Below are 23090 nucleotides of genomic sequence, written 5' to 3' on the forward strand. Positions count from 1 at the left end.
GTGCCTCCGAGTCCATGATCTTCCTCCCATGCTATACGGCCCACATCTTCTCCCCAAAGAATGAATCTTTTCTCACGGCCCATAAACCGCAGACTCAGGGAGAGTCTCCTGCTGACTCTGAGAAAGTCTTTCATATTTGCGCTTCCCTCAACTCTTCCTCTTTCAACAGATATTTAGACTATCTGACACGTGCTGACGAAGCGTCACACACGGGGAGCACTCCGGAGTTCTCAGGGTCTGCCAGGTTCTTTGTTTAGTCCATTCTCACCTGTGAAGAAACTTCTCGTAGGTCTGGCGGAAGGCAAACCCCGCCCGCCGCACCCTCACATTTTCCAGTAGTCCAAGATACTCTACTTGGTGGCGACAGCGCTCATCGTCAAATATCTGTGGGGATTTCTTGTCATTGGGTTTGATGCAACGTACATAATAGGGCTCCTAAAGAAATAAATCAGCAAATGGTAAGTTTCACCGGAGAAAAATCCCAAACGAAGGATGCTAATGTGTAATTAGTGTTAATTGTGTCAAATTAAGCTCAGTGCCTCCAATTTCTCAGACATAAACTTGGGAACAGTTATTCTTCCTTCTCCTTCAAGACTGGAAGTTCTTGTGCATTTACCTAAAATTTTGCTTTATTATATTCTAGGAATCATCAGGAATTGTAGAAAGGGGATAAAACTAAGGGGTAAACAGTTGAGACATGTAAACATTGAGTTTATGTGTCTTGACAGAAAGAAGGTTAAAAAGTACCAGAAAGAGTAATTTAATAGAAAGAGGCAGGAGCCGTGCTAAAGATGAACTGCCATGAAGAATGTGCAACGTAAGCACAGCCCTGGCACATGGCAAGTGCTCCATAGTGTCAGCCACCATCATCACCACCACTGACATCATCACAGTAGTTTGTGCTTTTGAAAACGAGATTAAAATTTATAAGGAGAGAAGTTGCAAAACCTCCTGTAGGTGTCAGGGACTCTAAGAAAGAGCCTAGCAAGAAATCCCTCCCTTTGGGCCAATTAAGTTTTGTACCATGCATCAGATCATAACTCCTTTTAAGTATAAAACTGTGCTGGCATAGATCCTGGTCTGCTGAAGTTAACAAATTATCACTGGATGAATCAAGGAGGTCAAATGTATCCTACTTGCAGAGTAAAGAGTTATGTTCCCTTCTCTGATCTATTACCTAGCAGACACACAGATGCACTTTAATTAAGAGATAGAGTCTTCTGTAGATAATTAGGCAATTTTGAGCTCCACTGTGGGCTGGAGGTAAAAAGTAGTAGTAAATAATTTAAGAAATAGGAGAGATTTGAAGAATGTGAAGTTACTTGCATTCTGAACGGAGTGAGTTTTCAACATCTACACAGGAAGCTCCAAGTATAGACTTATCATGCTACTTTCCATGATGAAAAAAGAATGCCACTTTCTTCCTTCTTCTAGGCCCTACTGTATTGGTTTTCTATTGCTGCTGCTGCAGATTACCACGGAGACTGCTTAAAAGCACAAAGTTGAACAAAAATCAAAACGGCTGCACTAACGCTCCAGTGAGGTTGGATCTTAAAGGAACCTTCTTCGTCTCTTCCGCAAACCTCCCTCCTCCCTTCTTAGCCTTTTGCTCCAGGAACCTGGTACCAGCCTAAAGACACGAGGAAGGGGGCTGGTATCACCTACACAACTGCTGTCAGAACAGGCTAGATTCTGTGTGTCCCTATAAAACGCCCCAGCCTCTTCCTCCGGGAGGGCTTGCGGTTTTTGAAGGCCCTGGCCCGCTGCGCAATAAAGCTGTCATTCCCCTTTATCCCAAACTCTGTCTTCGAGTTATACTTCGGCTCCGAAACACGGAGGTCGCTTTTCGACAGCACCACAAATTTAGTGGCTTAAAACAACACAAATTTATTCTGGTACAGTTCTGGAGGTCAGCAGTCTAAGATGGTTCTCGCTGGGCTAAAAATCCTGGTGTCAGCAGGGCTCTTATTTTCTAGAGACTCTTAGAGAGAACCCACTTTCTTATCTTTTCCAGCTTCTAGAGGCTGCCCACATTTCTTGGCTTATGGCTTCCTTCCATCTTGAAAGCCAGTAATGAACAGCCTGTTGAGTCTTTTGAATGATATACCATCTCCCTGGTTCTGACTCTTCTGCATCCTTCTTTTCCTTTGAAGGACTCTTAAATTTACATAGCGCCTACTTGGATAATGCAGGAGAATGTCTTTATTTTGAGGTCGAAAATCAGCAGTCTTTACTCCATCTGCAACCTTCATTCCACCTTGTCATGCAACATAACATACTTACATGTTCTGGGGAGTCAGGCATGGACAACCTTGGGGGGCTCTAATAAAATCTCAACCCCCCACCCCCGCCTCTCTGGACTTTGTCCCAGGTTTCTACCACAGAACTTCTAAAACCCTTGGAATTTCCTCAGTGGTAGGAGTATCTTTGTTATGCTAATGAAACAACTCAGACCCAGTTCCCAGACAGCTCCAGGACAAGGGCGGGGGTGGGGGGGTGGGGGTGGGGGTGGGGGTGGGGGTGGAGTGTAGTCATCACAAAAACCCTCCACAGGATTAGAGGGATGGGACTTTCAGCAGCCTGACCTCCAGGGAGGGGAGGAAGGCTGCAGGTTGAGTCCAATCACAGACTCAAGATTTCACCAGTCATGCTTAGGTCATAAAACCCCGATTTTAAAAAAACTCAGACACCGAGGCTCCAAGGAGCCTTCTGGTTGGCGAACATATCATCCCATGGGGAGGGTGATGGACCCTATCTCCACAGGGGCAGAGGCTCTTGCTCTCCGGATGCCCAGACCGTCCAGACCTTGTTGCTCTGTGTATCTCTTCATCTGGCTGTTCTGGGTAGTTAGTGTCAGGATTGAACTGAATTGTAGGACACTCTGTTGGGGTCACAGAGACCTGGAGCTGAAAGGCAGAGCCCATTATTCTGCGTAGCATACCTGCCTCTTTTCATCACATCTGTGGCAGATTTAAAAAACAAATAGCTTTTTGCTGTACCTCCCAATGAGAAGTGAATTTTCCACCCCACTCCTGGCATCTGGGCTGCCCTTGTGATGCGTCTTACCCAACAGAATATGGCAGAAGTGATACTGGGTTATTTGTGGAGACTCATCCTTGAGAGGCTTTGAACTTTTGGAACACTTCTTCCATCATGTGAAGAAATCCAGGACTAAAAACTAGATGAAGAAAGAGGCCAAGGTATCCCAGTCACCCAGCATGTGAGTGAGCCACTTTAGACCATGTAACCTCAGCTGACCACAGCCACCTGGTGAGCCCAGCAGGACTGGCTAGTGAGCCCCCAGATCATGAGACACAATAAACTGTTGTTCGGGGCACTAGATTTGAGGGCGGTTTGTTATGAATTAACAGACAACTGATACTTCTTCCCTATTCTGGAACACCAATCCTTGGCTTAGGTATTAAGCAAAGGATCGATATTGTTATAAAGTACAAGCAGAATCTTACAAATAGTGATGAGTGACAAAACGTTCACTGAATCTGTAATGGAAGATTTATAGAGAAAGACTGCAGCTCCCTTTTAAAATCTTTTTTTTTTTTTTTTTTTTTTTAACGCTTATTTATTTTTGAGAGCGAAAGGGTAGGAGAGACAGAGCATGATTGGGGTTTGGGGCAGAGAGAGGGAGACACAGAATCTTAAGAATCTTAAGCCGGCTCCAGGCTCTGAGCTGTCAGCACAGAGCCTGACATGGGGCTTGGAACTCATGAACCGTGGGATCATGACCTGAGCCAAAGTCGGACGCTTAACCGACCGAGCCATCCAGCTGCCCCAGTGTGGCTCACTTTTTAAAAGTTTAAGTAAATTTAAAACAACCTTAATGGGATGGGGAAGGGAGGGTGGGGGTCCTATTTATGTGAGGGCTACAGGGCTTTTACTGCTTGATGAATAAACTAAGAGAGTGTCACTAGCACAGCAAATATCAAAATGCTACTAAATCTATCTGTACACTTTGGCAGTGGTGTAACAGGATAAGCATCACATATGGAGAAAGGGGAACCCTCTTGCACTGCTGGTGGGAATGCAGACTGGTGCAGCCACTCTGGAAAACAGTATGGAGGCTCCTCAGTAAACTAAAAATGGAACTATCCTATGATCCAGCAATTACACTATTAGGTACTTACCCAAAGGATACAAAAATACAGATTCAAAGGGGCACATGCACCCTAATGTTTATAGCAGCATTATCAACGATAGCCAAACTATGGAGAGAGCCCAAATGGCCATCAACTGATGAATGGATAAAGAAGATGTGGTATATATACACAATGGAATATTACTCAGACATCAAAAAGAACGAAATCTTACCATTTGCAATGACGTGGGTGGAACTTGAATAGCATTATGCTAGCTGAAATAAGTCAGCCAGAGAAAGACAAACCCTATATGATTTCACTCATATGTGGAATTTAAGAAACAAAACAGATGAACATATGGGAAGAGGTGGGGAAGAAAAGAGAGAGAAACAAACCACAAGAGACTCTTAACAATAAAGAACAAACTGAGGGTTGATGGAGGGAGGTGAGCGAGGGAGGGGCTAGATGGGTGATGGGTATTAAGGAGGGAACTTGTTATGATAAACACTGAGTGTTGTATGTAAGTGATGAATCACTGAATTCTACTCTTGAAACCAATATCACACTGTATATTAGCTAAAATTTAAATAAATGCATCTAAATAAATAAATAAATAAGCAAGCAAGCTGTATTTATTTTAAAAAAGAGAATAAGCATCACACAGAATCAGGACACTTGGACATTCACTGTCTCTGCTCTTAACTAACTATGATAGCCTCTCCGGACCTAATTATCTAATTTATAAAAAGAGGATATTAGGGCTTCCACTTCAGTAATGACGGACTAGTTTAAACCAACACCCATGCTGCAGACATCTAGAATCGGCAATTCAAATATTTTAAAAATTTTGCTTAAAGACAGTGGACAATTATGGGGACCAGAATCTAGCAGGACAGTGGAAGTTTCCAGGTCTGAGAAGTCCTTTTTCCTGGGGGAATTTGCCAACTTCAGAGGAAGCAGATGGGATCTGGGTAGAGGTTTTGACAGCCTCAGGGGGCTGGCAGGACAGAGATCAGAGAGCAGGGCCTGAAAAGGAGGAGGTCATGGGTAAACCCCTCTCAATTTGGGCTGGGATCTGAAAAGGCTGCCACTAGCAATGAGGGTGAGTCAGAAGCAGGCAGTCCCTCACAGGGACTTGAAATAGCACAGCTCTTGGTTGCCTAAAAGGAGCCAAGGTAAATCTGTCCTGGAGAAAGATTACATAAAATTAGGTCTCCAGTTATTTTTATAAACAATTTTGCCAATATTATGTTGGGAGCAAAATAGAAATTACCCAGACACATAAGGAACCATGATAACAAGAATTAGAAACAGCAAAACAGCATACAAAACAAACAGACCTGTGGGGATCCACATATTGGAGTTAATAGCAAGAATACAATAACTATGCTTACCATGCTCGAGATGACAAAAGACAATACTGAGAATTTTTAGAGAATCAGAAACTATGTATGTAAAAAATGAACTGAATCAAATTAAAAACACAGGACTGAAAAATACAATGATGGAAACTGAGAAGTCAGTAGATCAGTAGACAGGAAGATTATGAACAGCTGAAGGTGGGTGAGAAGAAATTCCCCAGAATGAAGCATAGAGAGACGAAAAGATGGAAACAAAAGGAGAGAGGTTAAGAGGCATAGTAGCTATGGTGAGATGGTCCGAATAACTCAAATCCTGAAGGAGAGGAGACAGAAGGGGAGAAGCAGTATTTGAAGAGCCAATAGCCGAGAGTTTTGCAAAACTGATGAAAACCCAACTAAGACAAATTGAAGAAGTCCTATGAATTGTGAGGATAAAAAACAAAACAAAACAACAACACTACACTCAGAAAGTCGTAGTAAAACTTCTGACTACCCAGGAAGAGCAGCCAGAGGAGAAAAGATCCATTACCTCAAGGAGCAACAAACAGACTGACAGCTGACTTCTTACAAGAAACCATGGGATCCAGAAGACAAAGGAGTGTTATCTCTGAAGTGCTGAAAAAATTGCCAACATAGAATTTTGCACCCAGCAATAATATTCTTCCCAAACGAAAACAGTATACAATATTTTCAGGTAAACAAAAGCAGAGACTCTGTCAACAACAGACTTCAAATATAACAGGATAAAATTCAAGCATAAGAAAAATGGTCCCAGATGAAGGTCAATGGTACAGAAAGGAAAAAAGAAGTGATAAATGGATAAATCTAAACAGATACTGACTATATGTAGTAACAACGATGATGATGTCATCTTGCTGGCCACACGCGTGCGCATGTGTGCACACGCACACATGCACGTACACTTATAATACGTGACCAAAATAGCATAGAAGTTGAGAGGAAGGCAAATGGAATTAAAATGTTTTATGGACCTTGCATTGTCTAGGAAGGAGGTAAAAGTACCAAATAGTATTAGATTTTTTATATTCAAGAATGGGATTATAATCACTCAAATAACCACCAAAACAATATTATGATATAAATCTTCCAGAATAATAAAGAATAATCACAACACTGAGTGGCAGGGGTCAGAGGGTGAGGAAAGGGTGCCTTCTGAGGTTTAACTAAATATTCTGACTAAAGGACTCATGGGCACATGTGGCATGAGTCTACTCAGGACAAAAACATGGCTTGCCAACAGAAGTGTCACAGTCCTTGCAGCAGTCCACACAGCAGTCAGGTGACAGCTTAAGGACAAAGAGATAAGACCCACATGGGGCAGGCATGGAAAGTACCCTTGGTTTAAAAGCCTCATGCCCCATAGTATCTAATATCCCTTAATGTAGGTCTGAAGACATAGCTTCCAGGGTTCTTAAAAGGGACATGCTTAATACAGGAGTCACCACAGTCAGGGAAGCCCACATAAATCATCTCCACCAGACATTTGTTATTCTCTCAGTAGAGATGCAATTTGCAAAAAGGGGTAATTTTTAAGTCATAAGAAATGTTGCATAGTAATACTGTCGAGATACACCTTACTGGGTTAACAGGGGAACAGACCTAGAAATTTGACTGAGGTTTAGTTGTGAAGCAGAAGGAACAGAATTTTGTTTACTCTTTGCCCACAATCACCAATCTAAAAGAAAAAAAGGAAAGAGAAAGAAATACAAAAGCATCAAACAGAAAGCACTAACGAGATAGTCCATTTAAATGCCACACATAGAAACTACATTAAAAGTCATGTAGAGTAATGACATATTCAAAAGGCAAAGATTGTCAGATTGCATAAAAAAACAAACCTTACTATAAGCTACTTACAAGACACATACTTGAAACACAGGGTTACAGAAACGTTGAAAGTAAAAGGGTGGGAAAAGATACACCAGCAAACCTGGCCAAGAGAGAAGGTGGTGTAACTGTTTTATTCATGCAAAGGCAAAAAGTGATACAGAAATAGGCATTTCATAATGATAAATAACTTAAACACTAGGAAGAAATAATAGTTCTAACTTGAACAAGCTTAAATAAAGTCTTAAAATATCTAAGGCAAAAACAGAAGATACAACGAGGAAGAGACAAATTCAGAATCACAGATTTTGGCATTTTCGGCACTGACAAAACTAAGAGCTCGGTAAGAACTGGACAACAATATAATTAGCAACCTTGATCTAGTGGATGTGTTCAGAGTATAACACAACTTATTTCTCTTTATATAAACAAAATACATACATAAAGAACATTTAACAAATTTCTAAGGATTGAAATCACACAGAGTATATATCCCCTGACCAAATGATACTAAGCTGGAAATCAAGAGCAAAGGATAATTAGAAAAATCGTATACGTCTGGGAATTAAGAAACATAATTCTAGGTGACCTCTGGGTCAAAAAGAAAATTACAGTGTGAATTTAGAAATATTCTGAACTCGATAATTTATAATTATGTGGGCAAAGCAATCTTCGTATAAGGTATTACTGGAGTAGTATAAGTAACTTCACTAAACAAAAACCAGTTAAATGGAATTTTACCAGTACTGATAATGCACAGGAAGTTAACACTAGCTCAGACACTAATGACCAATTAAGGGGTGGGGGGAATCCTATCCATCCTGTTCAGTGATATAAAATCTTCAGTTAAGGAATCTACTGGAAATACTCTCTCTATATTTAATCAGCATTCTATCTCAATTTATAAATGCCGCCTCCTCTCTCGTTTATAAATATCCAGACTGACTCAGCCTAAGAAACTCTAAATTTGACAAATTCAAAAGTCTTATAAAGATTAAACTGAAAGAGTTAATACTGATCTCATTCTCTGGCATGTTTTAGCCTGTTTCTCCCTCTATTTTATGTAAAAAACATTATTTGTGAAGGCACATTGATCGGTCTATGTATTAGCCAGAAGGCACTGTAGTTAGACATCTGCCTATCTAACTTGCTTTGAACACTGCCAAACAGAGTCACGGGCAAATTCAAGTTCATTTAATAATTTACTGACCATCTGTTTAGGGTGCACCTCACGAGATATCAAGAGATATATAAAATTAGTAGAACTCACTCCCTATGTTTAAAAGACTTATAATCCAGGTGGGGAGACAAGGCATGCATTGAATACATTGTGTAGATTCTGAGACAAAGTGAGGGGTCAGGACTTCCACTTCTGGTGGTGGAGGACCAAGCAATGCTACAACCTTTCTGATGAAGTCATTAGGAAAAGCGCTAGACAGATATGGGAAGGGGGGGAATCTTCTCAAATGCATCAGAGAGCTAATAAGATAACCAAGATGAGAGTAAGACTACAATGGAAAGCGGTGGGGCCGGACTTCAGGGCAGTTTTCATCTGGACAGCCACGAGACTACCACAGCTTCTGACGGCCTTGTGGGGCCAGGAGGCTGCAGGTTGGAACCCAAAGCCATAGACAAGGGACACTGGTCTGCAATCCTAAAGGGCTAACCCTGGGAGTCCTAGGTGAATGGAAAACAATTTGGTCCATTGCTGACCCTCTCCAGATCCTGAAATTGGATTGGGGTGACCCTGGATTGTCAGAATTTGTCTGATACAACTTTTAAACTTAAATGTTTAATTTTTCTGGATTCTTTTTCTTTGACCAAATTGACCATTTGTATCTTTTTTTTTTTTTTACATTCAATGTAATCACTACTATATTTGGATTTATTTCTACCATCTTAATTTATCCTGGCTTTTCTATGTTCTTTAGTCTCCTCTTTCCTATGTTTTATAGAACTGATTACTTACTTCTCATTCTGACCTCAACTCATTTCTATTCTTTTAATGACTACATGAGGGAATTTAATATGCATTTGTGTGTTATTAGGATTACAAGCTAAATAATGTTTTTATTATTTTTCTGAATAACCGATGACTTTAAGCACTTGAATTCTAATCCCTTATCCTTCTAATTTATATACTTTATATATTGTGTCTAATTTATATATTGTGCTATTGGATTCTCATCTGTATTTGTTAAAGTTTATTTTTATTTGAGAGAGAAAGAGCAAGCAGGGGAGGGGCAGAAAAACAGAGGGGGAGAGAGAATTCCAAGCGAGTTCTGCGCTGTCAGCACAGAGCCTGATGTGGGGCTTGAACTCACAAACTCTGAGATCATGACCTGAGCCAAAAGCAAGAGTCAGACGCTTAACCGACTGAGCCTCCTAGGCACCCCTATTCTAATCTGTATTTTTAATCCAATATTATTTTAGTTTATTTATGCACACCCACCTATTTACCAATTTCTTTGCTCTTCTTTTTGCATTTCAGACTTTCATTTTGTATACTCTTCCTCCATCCTGATATGTATGTATATCCTTTAGAACATCGCTTAGTGTGCTTGTAACCCTCTCCTCTTTTTCAGAAAGATTCTTTATTGTGTCTTTGTTCTTGAAAGGAATTCATTCTCTTTGTACAGAATTTTGGTTTACAGTTCTTTTCTTTTAGCCTGTTATTCTTTTAAGTGGATCTGCTTTTAAGGCATTTTCTTAGTCTTTGATGTTCTGGGATTTCACAATGTGCTTAGATGCAGATTTCTTGTAACTGTTCCAGCCTGGGATATACCAGACTTCCTGACTCCAAGAGAGTGTTATCTTTCATCACTGTAGAAGTTCTCAGCAATATACCTTCCAATATTGCTCTGCCCATCCTCTCCTTTCCATGAGTAACTGATTAGATGCACGTTAGACCTTTTCATTTTGTCTTCCATGTTTCTTAATAGTGTTTCTTTTTGCTTCATTTCTTGGTCTAAGTAGAATCCTGGATAATTTCTCCACTTCCTTCTTTCATTCCTCTATTCTCTCTTCAGCTTTGTCTAAACTGATGTTAAACCTATCCTTGAGTTGCTAATTTTAATTTCTATCAATTGCCTAGTTACTTGCTTTTTCTCATATTTTTAGGCCTTTGATTTCTTGAAACATACTAAACATTCTTATATTGTTTCTGATAACTCCATTCTAAGAAGTTTTCGTGACTCCGACTCTTGCACCTGGTACTTTGTTCGTGTGTGTAGTAATTCTTTGTGGTGAACTCCTTATTTTCCTTAAAACTTTATCTGTGGAAATTCTTGAAGGTCTGGTTTGAAGGTGGTTTCTTGAAGGAAAAAAACTGTTTGCTTCTATCATATGCTTGGGGATCCCTGGCCATGACCCTTTCAAACTAAACTGTTGATTTAAACTTTTTAGGCCATCCAGGTAGTGTGAATTTGGATTGAAAACCTCATGAAAACTGGCTTACAATGATAAATTCTCCAGAAGTGTTCACTCCCGCTTCGGCTCAGGGCCATGGACCAATATAGGCAGTTTTCCTTTCAGATAATGAGGGATTATTTCTTGTTCACTTTATATGCATCCCTTTGAGGATGCAGTCCTTTGGAGACCTGCCCATGTGTGTGCACATGCACGTTTGTGTATAATCTCTTATTAGACACTCTACTTTGGGCAGGCCCTGGGCTTCACTTGAGGACCCAGCCTTGAACACCTATGCCCAAAGTTACCTACTTCAACAAATCCCCAAAGAGACAGCATCTTCTTTTTCCTTAACTTCTGCCTTCACTCAGTCTGTGGCCTGCATGTTCCTGACTTTCTTATTAGTTCATGGCTGCATTCAAGAAGTGGATTTTTATGTTTTACCTAACATTTTAGTTGTTTTCAGTTGGTTTTAGTAGGCGCTTTCTTCACTATGTTCCCAGCAAATGCATTAGTCATATATATTTTTAAGATCCTCCCATGGTTCTAGATGAAACTGATATCTAATTTTATTTTCTCATATTAACCTACTATGAAGAGAATATTAATCTCATAAAATGAGTTGGGTAGTGGTCTTTTTCCTATCCTCCAAAACAGTTTATATATAATAGGAATTATTGGCTTCTTGGCGGATTTATAAAATGTATCTGTAAAACCATCTGGGCTTCATGTTCTTGGCAAACCTGGGAGAAGGCAGACTTCTGATTAGTAATTCAGAGTCGTTAAGGTTACTAATTTATTCAGATTTTCCATGTCTTCTTGAGTTAATTTTGATAACATATTTTTCTAGAAAATTAATTTTTCAAGTTCACTGGCATAGAGTTGTGCACAATATTCTATGCCTTATAAAATCTCTGTATTATATGAATATACCTTTTTTTCCATTCATAATGTTGCTTTTTCTTTTTTATCAGTTTCATTAAAGGTTTGTCTATTTGACTAATTTTTTTTGACCTATTAATTTTAATTTTTGCTATTTAGAAGTCATTCTCTTCTGTCTTTGATTTTCTTTGGGATTCTTTTTCTGGTTTCTTGAGTGGAGAGGTGAACTTAACTCATTTACTTTCAATCTTGTTTTTTTAATAAAGATATAACAAGTGGATCACTTTAGCAGCATTCTACAGATTTTGATAAATTCTTTATCATGTAGGTCCATGTATTTTATAATTTCCATTGTGATTTCCTCATCAATATGTGAGTTATATAGGAGAGCATTTTTCCCTCAAGTTCCCAAGCACATTAAAAAAAAATAAAGGCTGCCCTTTATATAGATGGAGACTATATCTAAATGGTTATAACTTCCTTTGTGATCTAGTATGTGGTCAGTTCTTGGAAATGTTCTATGTATACTTGAAAGGGATATGTATTTCCTATTCCCTGGGTGCAGCGTTCTTTTGATCCATTAAAGTTTAAATTTGGTTTTCAACGCTTCTGCCTTCATACTTGTCCGCCTGAAATATCAGTTTCTGGTACAGCTGGTTTAAAATCTCCCACAAGGATTGTGAACTTGTCAACTTTCCTTTCAAAAATTTTTTCAGGTTCTTTTTTTGCTTTATGGAGTTTATGGATAATCACAGCTATATTGGATATTGGTAGGTACCTAGCTCAAAATGACTCTATTGTCTTGGGTGTTTTTATTTATTGTTATTGATCTCTTTATCTGTATTACTACTTTTTGTCTTAAATTCTATGTTCTTTCACATTAATGTTGTTTTTAATCATTTTTTTGGGGGGGAAGGGCTTGATGCATTCTTGCTCACCTCTTTCTTTTTCATCTTTCTGCATACTGTTCTGTTTCGGTATCTCCTAGACAAGCATACACCTGGATTCTCCATCTGTCTAGTCTTCTTAGTCTATTTACATTTATGGTGAATACCGATTATTACATTTATTTTGTGTTTTCTAAAAGTAACGTTTTCCTTTGTTGCTTTCCCACCCACCTTCCTGCCTTCTATTGGGCTGAGAGGATGTCTTTATTCCTCTTCTTGTCCCTGTTCTCTCCCTCATTCCCACTCCTCCACGAACACCCAGACTGGGAAGCTATAGCACAGACTGCCAGGCTCGCTGCCTACCTCCTACCCAGCATCTTTTGTTCTGAGGCAGAATCCTTACTTCTAGCTAGGTGAGCTGCTGACCAGAATAAAAATGCACTTCCCAGCTTCCCTGGAAACTTGGCATAGCAAACAAGATGGAAGGAGCATGCTGTGTGAGGCACCCAGGAAGTCTCTTAGGGCAGAGGCCCCAGTTGCCACCTGGGGCCAGGAGGATGGACGTCAAGTGCCAAGTGTGGCTGAGCAGAAAGACAGAAGGGAGCCAGCTCCCTAACCATCTTAAGGGTGCCATACCCATCCTGGAATACCTTCTTCTATACCTTATTTACAGGAGAGAGAAATAAATGTCTCTCTTGTTTGAGCCCCTCATTTGGGGATCTCTCTTTTATTAGCAGCTGAATGCAATTCCTGATACAGAAATTATAGATGGTTCTAGAATTTTAATTTTTATTTAGAAAGAGAGTGTGCATGCGATCAGGGGAGGGGCAGAGAGAAGGGGGAGAGAGAGAATCCTAAGTAGGCTCCACACCGGGCATGGAGCTCGATCTCACGACCCCGAGATCATGACCTGAACTGAAATCAAGAGTCAGACACTTAACCAACTGAGCCACCCAGGTGCCCCTGGAATTTTTGTCTTTTAAAAATGCACATTTAAATACCAATTTTAGAAAATAAAGGTGATTCTTTTCTGGTTAATGAAATACATCTAATGTATTTTATAAACTATAACATATTCTATAAGCATGTTTTATAAGATTCTGTATTCTCCATTTCTTGGGTCACACGCCTCCCTTCTAGGTTCACCATCCCTCTTGCAGGATGATGCAGGTTGGAGCTGACATGCACAGAGAAGCTAAGGGACAACAGGAACACTTCTAATGGTGTTCTGGTCTTCGGTCCTAGTATCCTCAGCCCTGCCTTTCTGGAGGTTTGATTCTACAAGTCAACAAATTGTGCTTATTTGTTGTCATGTGGGGCCGAAGAAACCTGACAAAATGGAATAGAACGCTACTGAACAGATGTGTTCTTGTGCATTTGCCTAATTTATCCACAGCGAAGTAACCAGAAACAGCATAGATTTAAATTCTTAGGAAGGAAGTTGTTTTTTTTTAAAAAGATAATAATGAAGAATAAAAAACACATGAAAAGCACCAGAACAGGGAAATTAAAAAAAAAAATAAATAAAAATAATGAGCCCCAAAATGCTGCCTAATTTATCAAACTTATCAACAGGAGCAGTTTGGGCTAGAAATCTGCTCTTTAATGGGGGGAAATAAACAGACTTAACTTATCAAACAGTACTACACCTGAAAAGAACAATAAAAAGAAGAAACAATGGTCAGTAATACAACATTTTATTTCAACTTTTGTAACAGCTTAAGGACAATACTTAAATACTAACCTTCCTCTTGAAACTCTATCTGGTCATTTTGTATATGGACACGAGATACAGATGGCATATTACTGTTTTTTAAAAATCTTTATTTATTTTGGGAGAGAAAGAGCATGAGTGGGGTAGGGGCAGAGAGAGAGGAGACTGGCCTGAGCTGAAAGCAAGAGTAGGACGTTCAACTGATGGAGCCACCCAGGTGCCCCTGGCATATTACTGTTTAATTCAAGATTTATTTATTTTTTAAGCCAAGCCCTCTCTTCAGTACAGGGCTGAAGCTCATTTTGCTAAGCACACAATTTTAGTAATATACGTATAGTTTTTAAAGATCTCACTAAGAGTTTCCCCTTGTCAACAACCATAAAAAACTCAAATTTAACGAAAAGCATTTCATCTGGCATACAACTATTTCAGCCAGCCATGTTAAACGAAACAAAACAGGGATAAGAATTCAATTACAACATTCACTTTAAATATCTATATGGTTCAGTGCAATTTATCATAATTACCCAAAAAGCGAATCATACGTTCTCTATAACATATATCAAGAGGGAACCAATGACAGCAAATGGTGCTGACCACCATCAAAAGTGGCGATAAAATGGATACGTAGAAAAGAAAATAATTACCTTTGATGCAAGGTTGTCCACTAAAGCGATCATCGAATTCTTAAACAAGGTGGCAGCTGTCAGAGGTCGCTTGGTCACCTCTGTAATACTCAGTTTGCCTTCGGGCCACATATTCTTCAGCACGGGATTTGAACTGAGAAGCAGAAAGAGCAATGAGAATGTTACATTCAAATAAGCTGAATAGAAACTGCTAAGGAATCCTGCTGGGCTGCACCCTGGAGCCACAAGGGGACTGCAGACTGGAGCCACCGTGGAGTACAGACTGGAGCCACAGTGGAGTGCAGACTGGAGCCACAGTGGAGTGTAGACTGGAGCCACGAGTGGACTGCACCCTGGAGCCACAAGTGGACTATAACCTGGAGCCACGAGTGGACTGCAGACTGGAGCCACGAGTGGACTGCACCCTGAAGGCACGAGTGGACTGCAGACTGGAGCCACGAGTGGAGTGCAGATTGGAGCCACGAGTGGACTGCAGACCGGAGCCACGAGTGGACTGCACCCTGGAGCCACGAGTGGACTGCAGACTGGAGCCACGAGTGGACTGCACCCTGGAGCCACGAGTGGAGTGCAGATTGGAGCCACGAGTGGAGTGCAGATTGGAGCCACGAGTGGACTGCAGACTGGAGCCACGAGTGGACTGCAGACTGGAGCCACGAGTGGACTGCACCCTGGAGCCATAGTGGACTGCAGACTGGAGCCACGAGTGGAGTGCAGATTGGAGTCACAAAGCCTACCTGGAAAAAAGACTCCATCCAGAAAATTATGCTGAGAGAGCATAGTGGCAGATACCATATCACAGATGGAGAAGATGTGTCCATAACTATCCTACATTTAAAAAATTCTTGGGGCACCTGGGTGGCTCAGCTGGTTAAGTATCCAACTCTTGGTTTCAGCTCAGGCCATGATCTCATGGTTTGTGGGTTCAAGCCCTGTGTTGGGCTCTGCTGATAGTGCAGAGCCTGTTTGGGATTCGCTCTCTCCCTCTCTCTGCCCACCCCGCCCCTCTCTCCCTCCCTCTCCAAATAAATAAATAAACTTAAAAAAAAAAAACAAGATTCTTGGGGCACCTGGTTGGCTTAGTTGTGGAGCATGTGACTCTTGATCTCGGGGTTGTGAGGTCAAGCTCCAGGTTGGGTACAGAGATTACTTAAATAAATAAACTTAAAAAAATTCTTTAAACTTCTTTAAAGTGACATCTACATTATCATTACCTAGGACCCTCAAATGGTTAACATGGCTCTTACAATACATACATAAAATCAAAAGATTTGGGTGGTCCGCAGGAGGAGGACAAGCCACTAGTGACAAACGATGCTCAATGTGGCATGGCAGAAAACATGGGCACGAAAGGAGCTTCTCATCGGAAGAAACACTCACACAGAACAGATATCACGACAAAAAGCCATCTCTTTCTAACAAGGCAGACAGGAATATAAAAGAACCATGTTTACATTGCCTTCCAGTAAATCCCTCACTGCAGCTGAATTTGCACACTCATCTATTGGCAGTTACAATATTTTATTGATGTGACACTAAGACTGTTGCCATCCAATTCCTATGGTGTACTTCAGGCCAGTTTAAATGCTAAAAATTATGTAAAAATCATCATTTAGCTCTGTGGAGATGTTTTTTTACAACATGCATGGTGGTCTCAACTCTGATTTGCTTCCTGTTTCATTTTGGGTGTCTTTGATTTTAAAGTAATTGGAACTCAAACTGTTGTTTCCTGGAAACTTCTTTCTTCCTGCCTTCCTTTCCTCCTTCCTCCCTCCCTTCTTCCTTCCTATTTGTGCACAGTTGTCACATGACGTTACATCGGCTGCAGGTGTACAAACGGTGACTCCGCATCTCTAAATGTCATGCAGCGCTCACGTCCAGTAGCTACCACCTGTCATCGTACGATGCTATTTGTCAGAAATCTTTTTTTTTTTTTTAATTGGGGGCTGAGAAGAGAAAGGACTCGGCAAGGACATTCTCTGCTGTGTTTACTACTGCCATCGCTTTGCCCGCTGTTCTTTCCCTGGTGTAAAACTGAGAAAACTGAGGTGGTTCCCCAAATACCTAGTAAACTTCTGCACAGAGGTCTGAAATGACAGGTGTGAGATGCCAGAATAAGTGCCCAGAGAGCAGAGAGGAAAAAGGGAGAGCTGAAGACTGACCGGGCCTGTACAGAGCAGCACTCCCACCCCTTGCTGCTGCTAGTGGGGGGTGCTGACTACCACCGGAGCGGCGCTAAAATAACCCCATGATCTGTGTGTGGCTCAGGGTCCCCATTTCACCCCTCCCTGCTCCTGTCCCTAGTTTCCCGGTGAGCGCTGACCATCAAAATGACCGCATAAGGGCGTACCGTTTCTCCTGAAATCTTCCATTCTAGTCTTTAGCAGAGAGGATTTAAGGCAATGGTTTTCAACCCTTAGTTCAGAGGAGGCCTGGGTGTCTCCCTAACACTTACTGAACAGAATTACCAGAAAGTAGAACATGTGTGCTTTGAAAATTCTGACGCAGCCCAAAGACTGGAGATCGCAGACTTCGAGTCCATGCGTTTCTGCCCCAAATTCCACCTTACTCACTGTTGGCCATAGAGATTGTTCCCATATTACTTGGTAAATGGAGGGAGGAGAGAAGGTTGGAAATGAAGGAAATAAGATGTTTATTATGATTATTGTTAAATAGTTGAATTCACATATAATGAACCAAAAGCGATCCATACAATCATTCTAAAGAGAAAGAACTCTTCAGGCCGGTAAGTCATGAATGTAATAATAAAATAGTTTTCAAACGTCTAAAAGAACCCTTTTCTTAAAAGGGAACCTTATTTATCCAGAAACCCAGTAGGCTTAATAGATAAGACAGAAATTACATGGCTTAGAAGTGAGGAAGTCAAGAGTGAAGTCTGTGCACCTGGCGTGCCACCTGCCGGCTCCCTTCCTCTCCATTTACACACACAAGCAGCTAAGCACTATGGATTCTACGGGTAATAGTTTTCACTTTCAGTTAATAAACTAGATTCTCACTGCTATTTGACTCTCCAAGCAGGTTTTCCAATAGGGGAGGACAGCCTGTCATACCAATGCAAATATTCCATGTCACGGTCGGATTTTTCACTGGAAATAAACCCACACGCAGCTTTGTTTCTACATGAATCCTGCGAGCTTGGGATTACGTGAGCCCAACACTAGGAGGTGGAGCTCCTCTCACTGAGCTGGACCTGTGGGCCAGAAAAAATTCACGAAGGTAATGAAGGCTGGGGCGCCTGGATGGCTCAGTCAGTGGAGCGTCCGACTTCGGCTCAGGCCATGATCTCACGGTTCGTGAGTTCGAGCCCCGCATCGGGCTCTGTGCTGACAGCTCAGAGCCTGGAGCCTGCTTCGGATTCTGTGTCTCCCTCTCTCTCTCTGCCCCTCCCCTGCCCATGCTCATGCTCATGCTCTGTCTCTGTGAAAAATAAACATAAAAAAACAAAAACAAAAAAACAACGAAGGCAATAAATGACACCTTCTGTAGCCTCTTGCTACATATCCTGGGTGCCTTCCCCTGGCAACACATGCTGATATTGCCACTGGCTGACTGAGGCCGTTTACTCCACGGAGCAACGCCAGACTCCATCACTTGTCCCTCAAAATGGGTGCATCTTACCTGAAAGTTCAAGCATTGGAACCCCTTTCTGAAAGTCCCTTTTCCCCATGACCAGCTTTTCCACGGACCCCTCTTGCATTTCCATCTCTGTAACCTTTTGGTGCTGACAGCTCCATCACTTGGTGGCTTCAACATCCATACAGACGTACCATTTAATAGGAAAACTTCTTGAAAGAACCGTTTAAACGCAACGTCTCTACATCTCATAGTCCGTATTCTCTGGAGCCCACCTCAACCAGACATTTGTTTTCACGACTCTACTGAGACCAGTGTTGTCAAGGGCCCACCTGACCTTCATGTCAGCAAATCCGATGGTTAATCTCGGCCCTCACAGCATTTCCTTTTTGACGGTATTTCACAGAGTTTATGATTTTTTTTTTGGGGGGTGCCTGGGAGGCTCAGTCGGTTGAGCATCTGGCTCCTGCTTTCACGTGAGGTCATCGCCTCACGGTTCATCGGATCGAACCCCGCGTCGGGATCTGCGTTGATGGTGTGGAGCCTGCTTGGGATTCTCTCTCTCTCTGCCCCTCCCCTGCTCTCTCTCTCAAAATAAATACATGCATATTTTAGAAAATCACTTTGTTTTTGGCTTGGCCTCTGTGACACCAGGTTTCTGGTTTTCCTCCTACTGCACTGGCAGCCCTGTCTCCTTTGCTAGTTCCTTGTTTTTTGCTTGACTCCGAACGCTGGAGAGTCTCAGGGATTAGTCTTTTTGACCTCTTCTATTTATCTGTGCTCACTCTCATTAATCTCGTCTAGTCTTACAGCTTTACATACTGTCAACAGACTAGGGACCATGAATTTATAGCTCCAGTTCCTCCTTTACCCCGAGTTCCAGATGCGGACCTACAATTGCTTGCTTGGCATTTCCAGCCCAGCGCCCAACATTATAACATGTCCAGGACAACACGCTGGGTCTCCCCCACCCAGCTGGCCCCTCCTCAAGCATCCCTCCCCCAGTGCTCAGGCACCGTCTCAGATTTCTGTTTTTCTCCCTCACACCACACATCCTATCCATCAGCGTATCTTGTTGGCCTCACTTTCGAAGTATCACCTGCTCTGACCACTTTTCATCACCTCTCTTACTACCATCTGGATTACTAGTCTATTTGGTCTCTTCATTTCTACTCTCTTGCCCTTTATAGTATGTGTTTTACACAGTAGCCCTAGTGAGTTCTTTAAAATATAAAATGCGCCCTACCATGAATTCCAATGGCTTCTCTTCATACTTCATCCTTACTTTGGCTCACAGACTCTTCTTGATCCACACCCTGCCAACCTCCTTAAATTCATTCTGTATTACTCTTCCCACCTCTCACTCTGCTTTTAGCAGCACTAGCCTGTTCTCAAGATACCCACGCTCACTCCCACCTTGGTGCCTTGGCACTGGCTGCTCTCTGCCTGGAATGCTCTCCTCCGCCACGTGTTCATGGCTTACTCCCTCACTTCATTCAGGTCTCTGCTCAAAAGTCACATCTTTTTTTTTTTTTTAATGTTTATTTGAAAGAGAGAGGGAAAGAGAGAGAGAGAGAGAGCAAAAGAGCGAGCACACGAGTGGGGTAGGGGCAGAGAGAGAGAGGGAGAGAAAGAATCCCAAGTAGGTTCTGTGTTGTCAGTGGAGAACCCAACACAGGGCCGAATCTCATGAACCGTGAGATCATGACCTGAACCAAAATCCAGAGATGGACACTTAACTGACTGAGCCACCCAGGTGTCCCAAAAGTCACCTCTTTTAAGAAGCCTTTTCTGGGGCGCCTGGGTGGCTCAGTCGGTTGAGCGTCCGACTTCAGCTCAGGTCGCGATCTCACGGTTTGTGGGTTCGAGCCCCGCGTCAGGCTCTGGGCTGATGGCTCAGAGCCTGGAGCCTGCTTCCGATTCTGTGTCTCCCTCTGTCTCTGCCCCTCCCCCATTCATGCTCTGTCTCTCTCTGTCTCAAAAATAAATAAACATTAAAAAAAAAAAAAAAAAAAAGAAGCCTTTTCTGATACCCTTCTCAATAATGCCTCCCTTGACCCTCCTTGTCTATAACCTTCAATCTCCTACCTACTTTATTTGTCTTCACGGCAACTTGTCACCACCAGAAAGTTACTTATTTTGTTGCATAAGTGGTCACCTCCACTGGAGTAGAAGGTTCATGAGGGTGGGGCAATAGCCTAAATTTTTTCACAGCTGGATTTCAGGGCATAGAAGAATGTATGGCTCATAGATGTGCAACACATTTTTGATTATCTCCCGACCAACGGACTATGCAGATTTAGTATATAAGTGACTACACGTATCTCTAGTCCCAAAGAAGAAACTGGCTAAGAATGTCTTCTTTATGGGCCTCTTTCCAAAGCATTCCTACTGGGTTTGAACTTACTATCCTTTGCCTGGTTTTACTTAACCACATCTTTTCCACATTTTCTTGGATTGTGAAAAGGTTCTGTCCACTCAGATTCTGTCAACACTGACACCAGATGTTAAAAGTGGTCTCTTAGTTGGAGGCAAAGGCATTACCATGGGAATCTGCCACTGGCCTACTTTGGGGACACTGGTAGGGGTGCCAGAAGGATGGTAGTAGTGAACAGAAAAACTGAGGCAGATCAGGGAAATCAAGGAAAATGATATCAGCAGCAGGGCCCTGCCCTAAATTTATCGATTCCATAATCACCAAGTAATATATTATTTCATTCATATGATCAAATAGAACTAGAAAATTTGCCAGAAGCTCTTAAAACTGTCACATAAAAGTAATCATGTGCATATGTATTATGCAATATATATGTCAGAGAGCTTGATGGAAAGATAGTTAATAAAATTTCAATCCTACCTGTTATACATGAGGCGCTTGAAATCTTGAAACAAAGTGTCTTTATTTTTGTCAATAAATCCAACGACTGAATAGCTAATAGAGGGGGAAAAAACCACAGAAAACATGCATTATTCACTAAGCAAGAGCCACATTTAAGCTTTTCTACAAATCTACAGGCCTTTCCAGTGTTAATGATGCAAACAATCATCTGTGGAGCTGATACTGTCCATTTTGTTCTGTGTTTAAAAATTCCAAATTTACCTACTAAGTAGAGGGCATATTGTTTTTATTCCTCAAAAGGAGAGCAAACATCAATCATTATGATTAAGACTGCCATTTTCTACTGGTTTACTGCTTACCTCAAGAAGGGGACTCTCAAAAAGATAGCTGTGTTTGTGTTTATCATCCAGCACTCCTAAGATCAAAGCAAAACAGCAACAGACAGGAACTACTAGTCTCTTCGTAGGGAGGTCAAGTGACTTGCCTAAGGTTCTCTCAGTGTATTCAGGGTGGGATAAAAGAATCCAAGGAGAACTGCAAAGGACGGTAAGATTTAGATAAGCAGAGGGGAAAGAGGAAGGGAGATCACACAGGGAAGCAGGTCAAATGAAGGGGGAGGAGCAGGCACATGCATGGAGTGCTTGAGAGAACACCAGGAGGGACAGTGTCAGGTGCTGAGCGCCCACATAAACTTGAGTTGGTGATGAAGGAGGGATCGGAGCTGCTCTGTTACAGGGGCAGGTGTGGACTCCAGGGGCAGCAAGGGTGGTGCTGGGGGCAGGAAAGTAATGGAGGACTCAGGGTGACAAGGACAGAGGCTCAGGGGTGAGGCAAATAGGAACTCCAGATGCACCTGCTCCCAACGGCTCTACCTTGTTGCCTGTCCTTAACAATCAGATCAGTGGAGATAATTCTCAGATGTCTAACCCAGACCCCTCGCTGATGTTCTCACCTCACATATTTGATTCTCTAAGAAGATTCCTTCAGGCTGCACAGCCCACAGGAGCTTCGAGGTCACCAGGTCCAAAACAACTTCCTTGCCTCCTGCATCCTAGATCTGTTTCCTAAGACCTTCAAGTCACTTTTGACTGAAACCTTGAAGCCACCTGACTCTTTACCTATTGTCTAACCTGTAACATTCAAACTTCATAGTCCTTATTTTGGCCTTGAAGTTCTCATTATGATTTGATCTCAATCTACTTTTCCAGACATTTCTACTTCTCTATGCTACAAAAAGGATACAGTCCACTTAAAAGGACCTAGTTACTATTTCCTGAATATTTCTAGCACCCTTCCCACTTCTCCCTTTAAAAATAATTCCTAGAATCTATGGACTAGCTACCATCAGCCTTCCTGGGTTTATCACACAGAAATACTACATCATGTGCTTATTCTAAATTCTGACAATACTGTTATTAGTCATGTGGTGATTATTTTAGACCATCTTTTATTGTCCTGATGTATGCATGTAAATGTGTGGATATATATGTACATGCATATTTATGGGTATAAATAAACACACACACAACCATATATGTACATATGCATCTTACATGGGAAGCTCTTCGTGAGCCGAGACCACACCTTATAATACACTGTGCACAAAGGAGATATCCACTAAGAATCTAGAAAGGGACTGAAGGGCTGAGGCATTGGATATCCCTCAAAAGGGTCAGCTAGCATCCAGGACTAGGAGTCTGGAAACCTAGCTACAGTCTCAGCTATTCCAGAAACTTGCAGTGTGACCTTGGGTAAAAATTTACATAAGTAAAGACTTTACATAAGTCAAGACTTTACATAAGTCTTTTAATCTGTAAAA

At 41.7% G+C, this 23090-nt stretch overlaps 1 protein-coding gene across 1 annotated transcript in view; it reads right to left on the reverse strand.

Moving 5' to 3' along the window:
* The window catches only part of MYO1D (myosin ID), a 357670-nt gene that overhangs the window by 212281 nt on the left and 122299 nt on the right, over positions 1-23090 (reverse strand). The window contains exons 13-15 of the mRNA XM_042916054.1: positions 21290-21364; positions 14842-14974; positions 269-435 (exon numbers count right to left, since the gene is read on the reverse strand). Coding sequence (XP_042771988.1) covers positions 269-435; positions 14842-14974; positions 21290-21364 — 375 coding nt within the window. The remainder of the gene's footprint in view (positions 1-268; positions 436-14841; positions 14975-21289; positions 21365-23090) is intronic.

Source organism: Panthera leo, chromosome E1, assembly GCF_018350215.1.
Source record: "Panthera leo isolate Ple1 chromosome E1, P.leo_Ple1_pat1.1, whole genome shotgun sequence".
NCBI classification, from domain to species: domain Eukaryota; kingdom Metazoa; phylum Chordata; class Mammalia; order Carnivora; family Felidae; genus Panthera; species Panthera leo.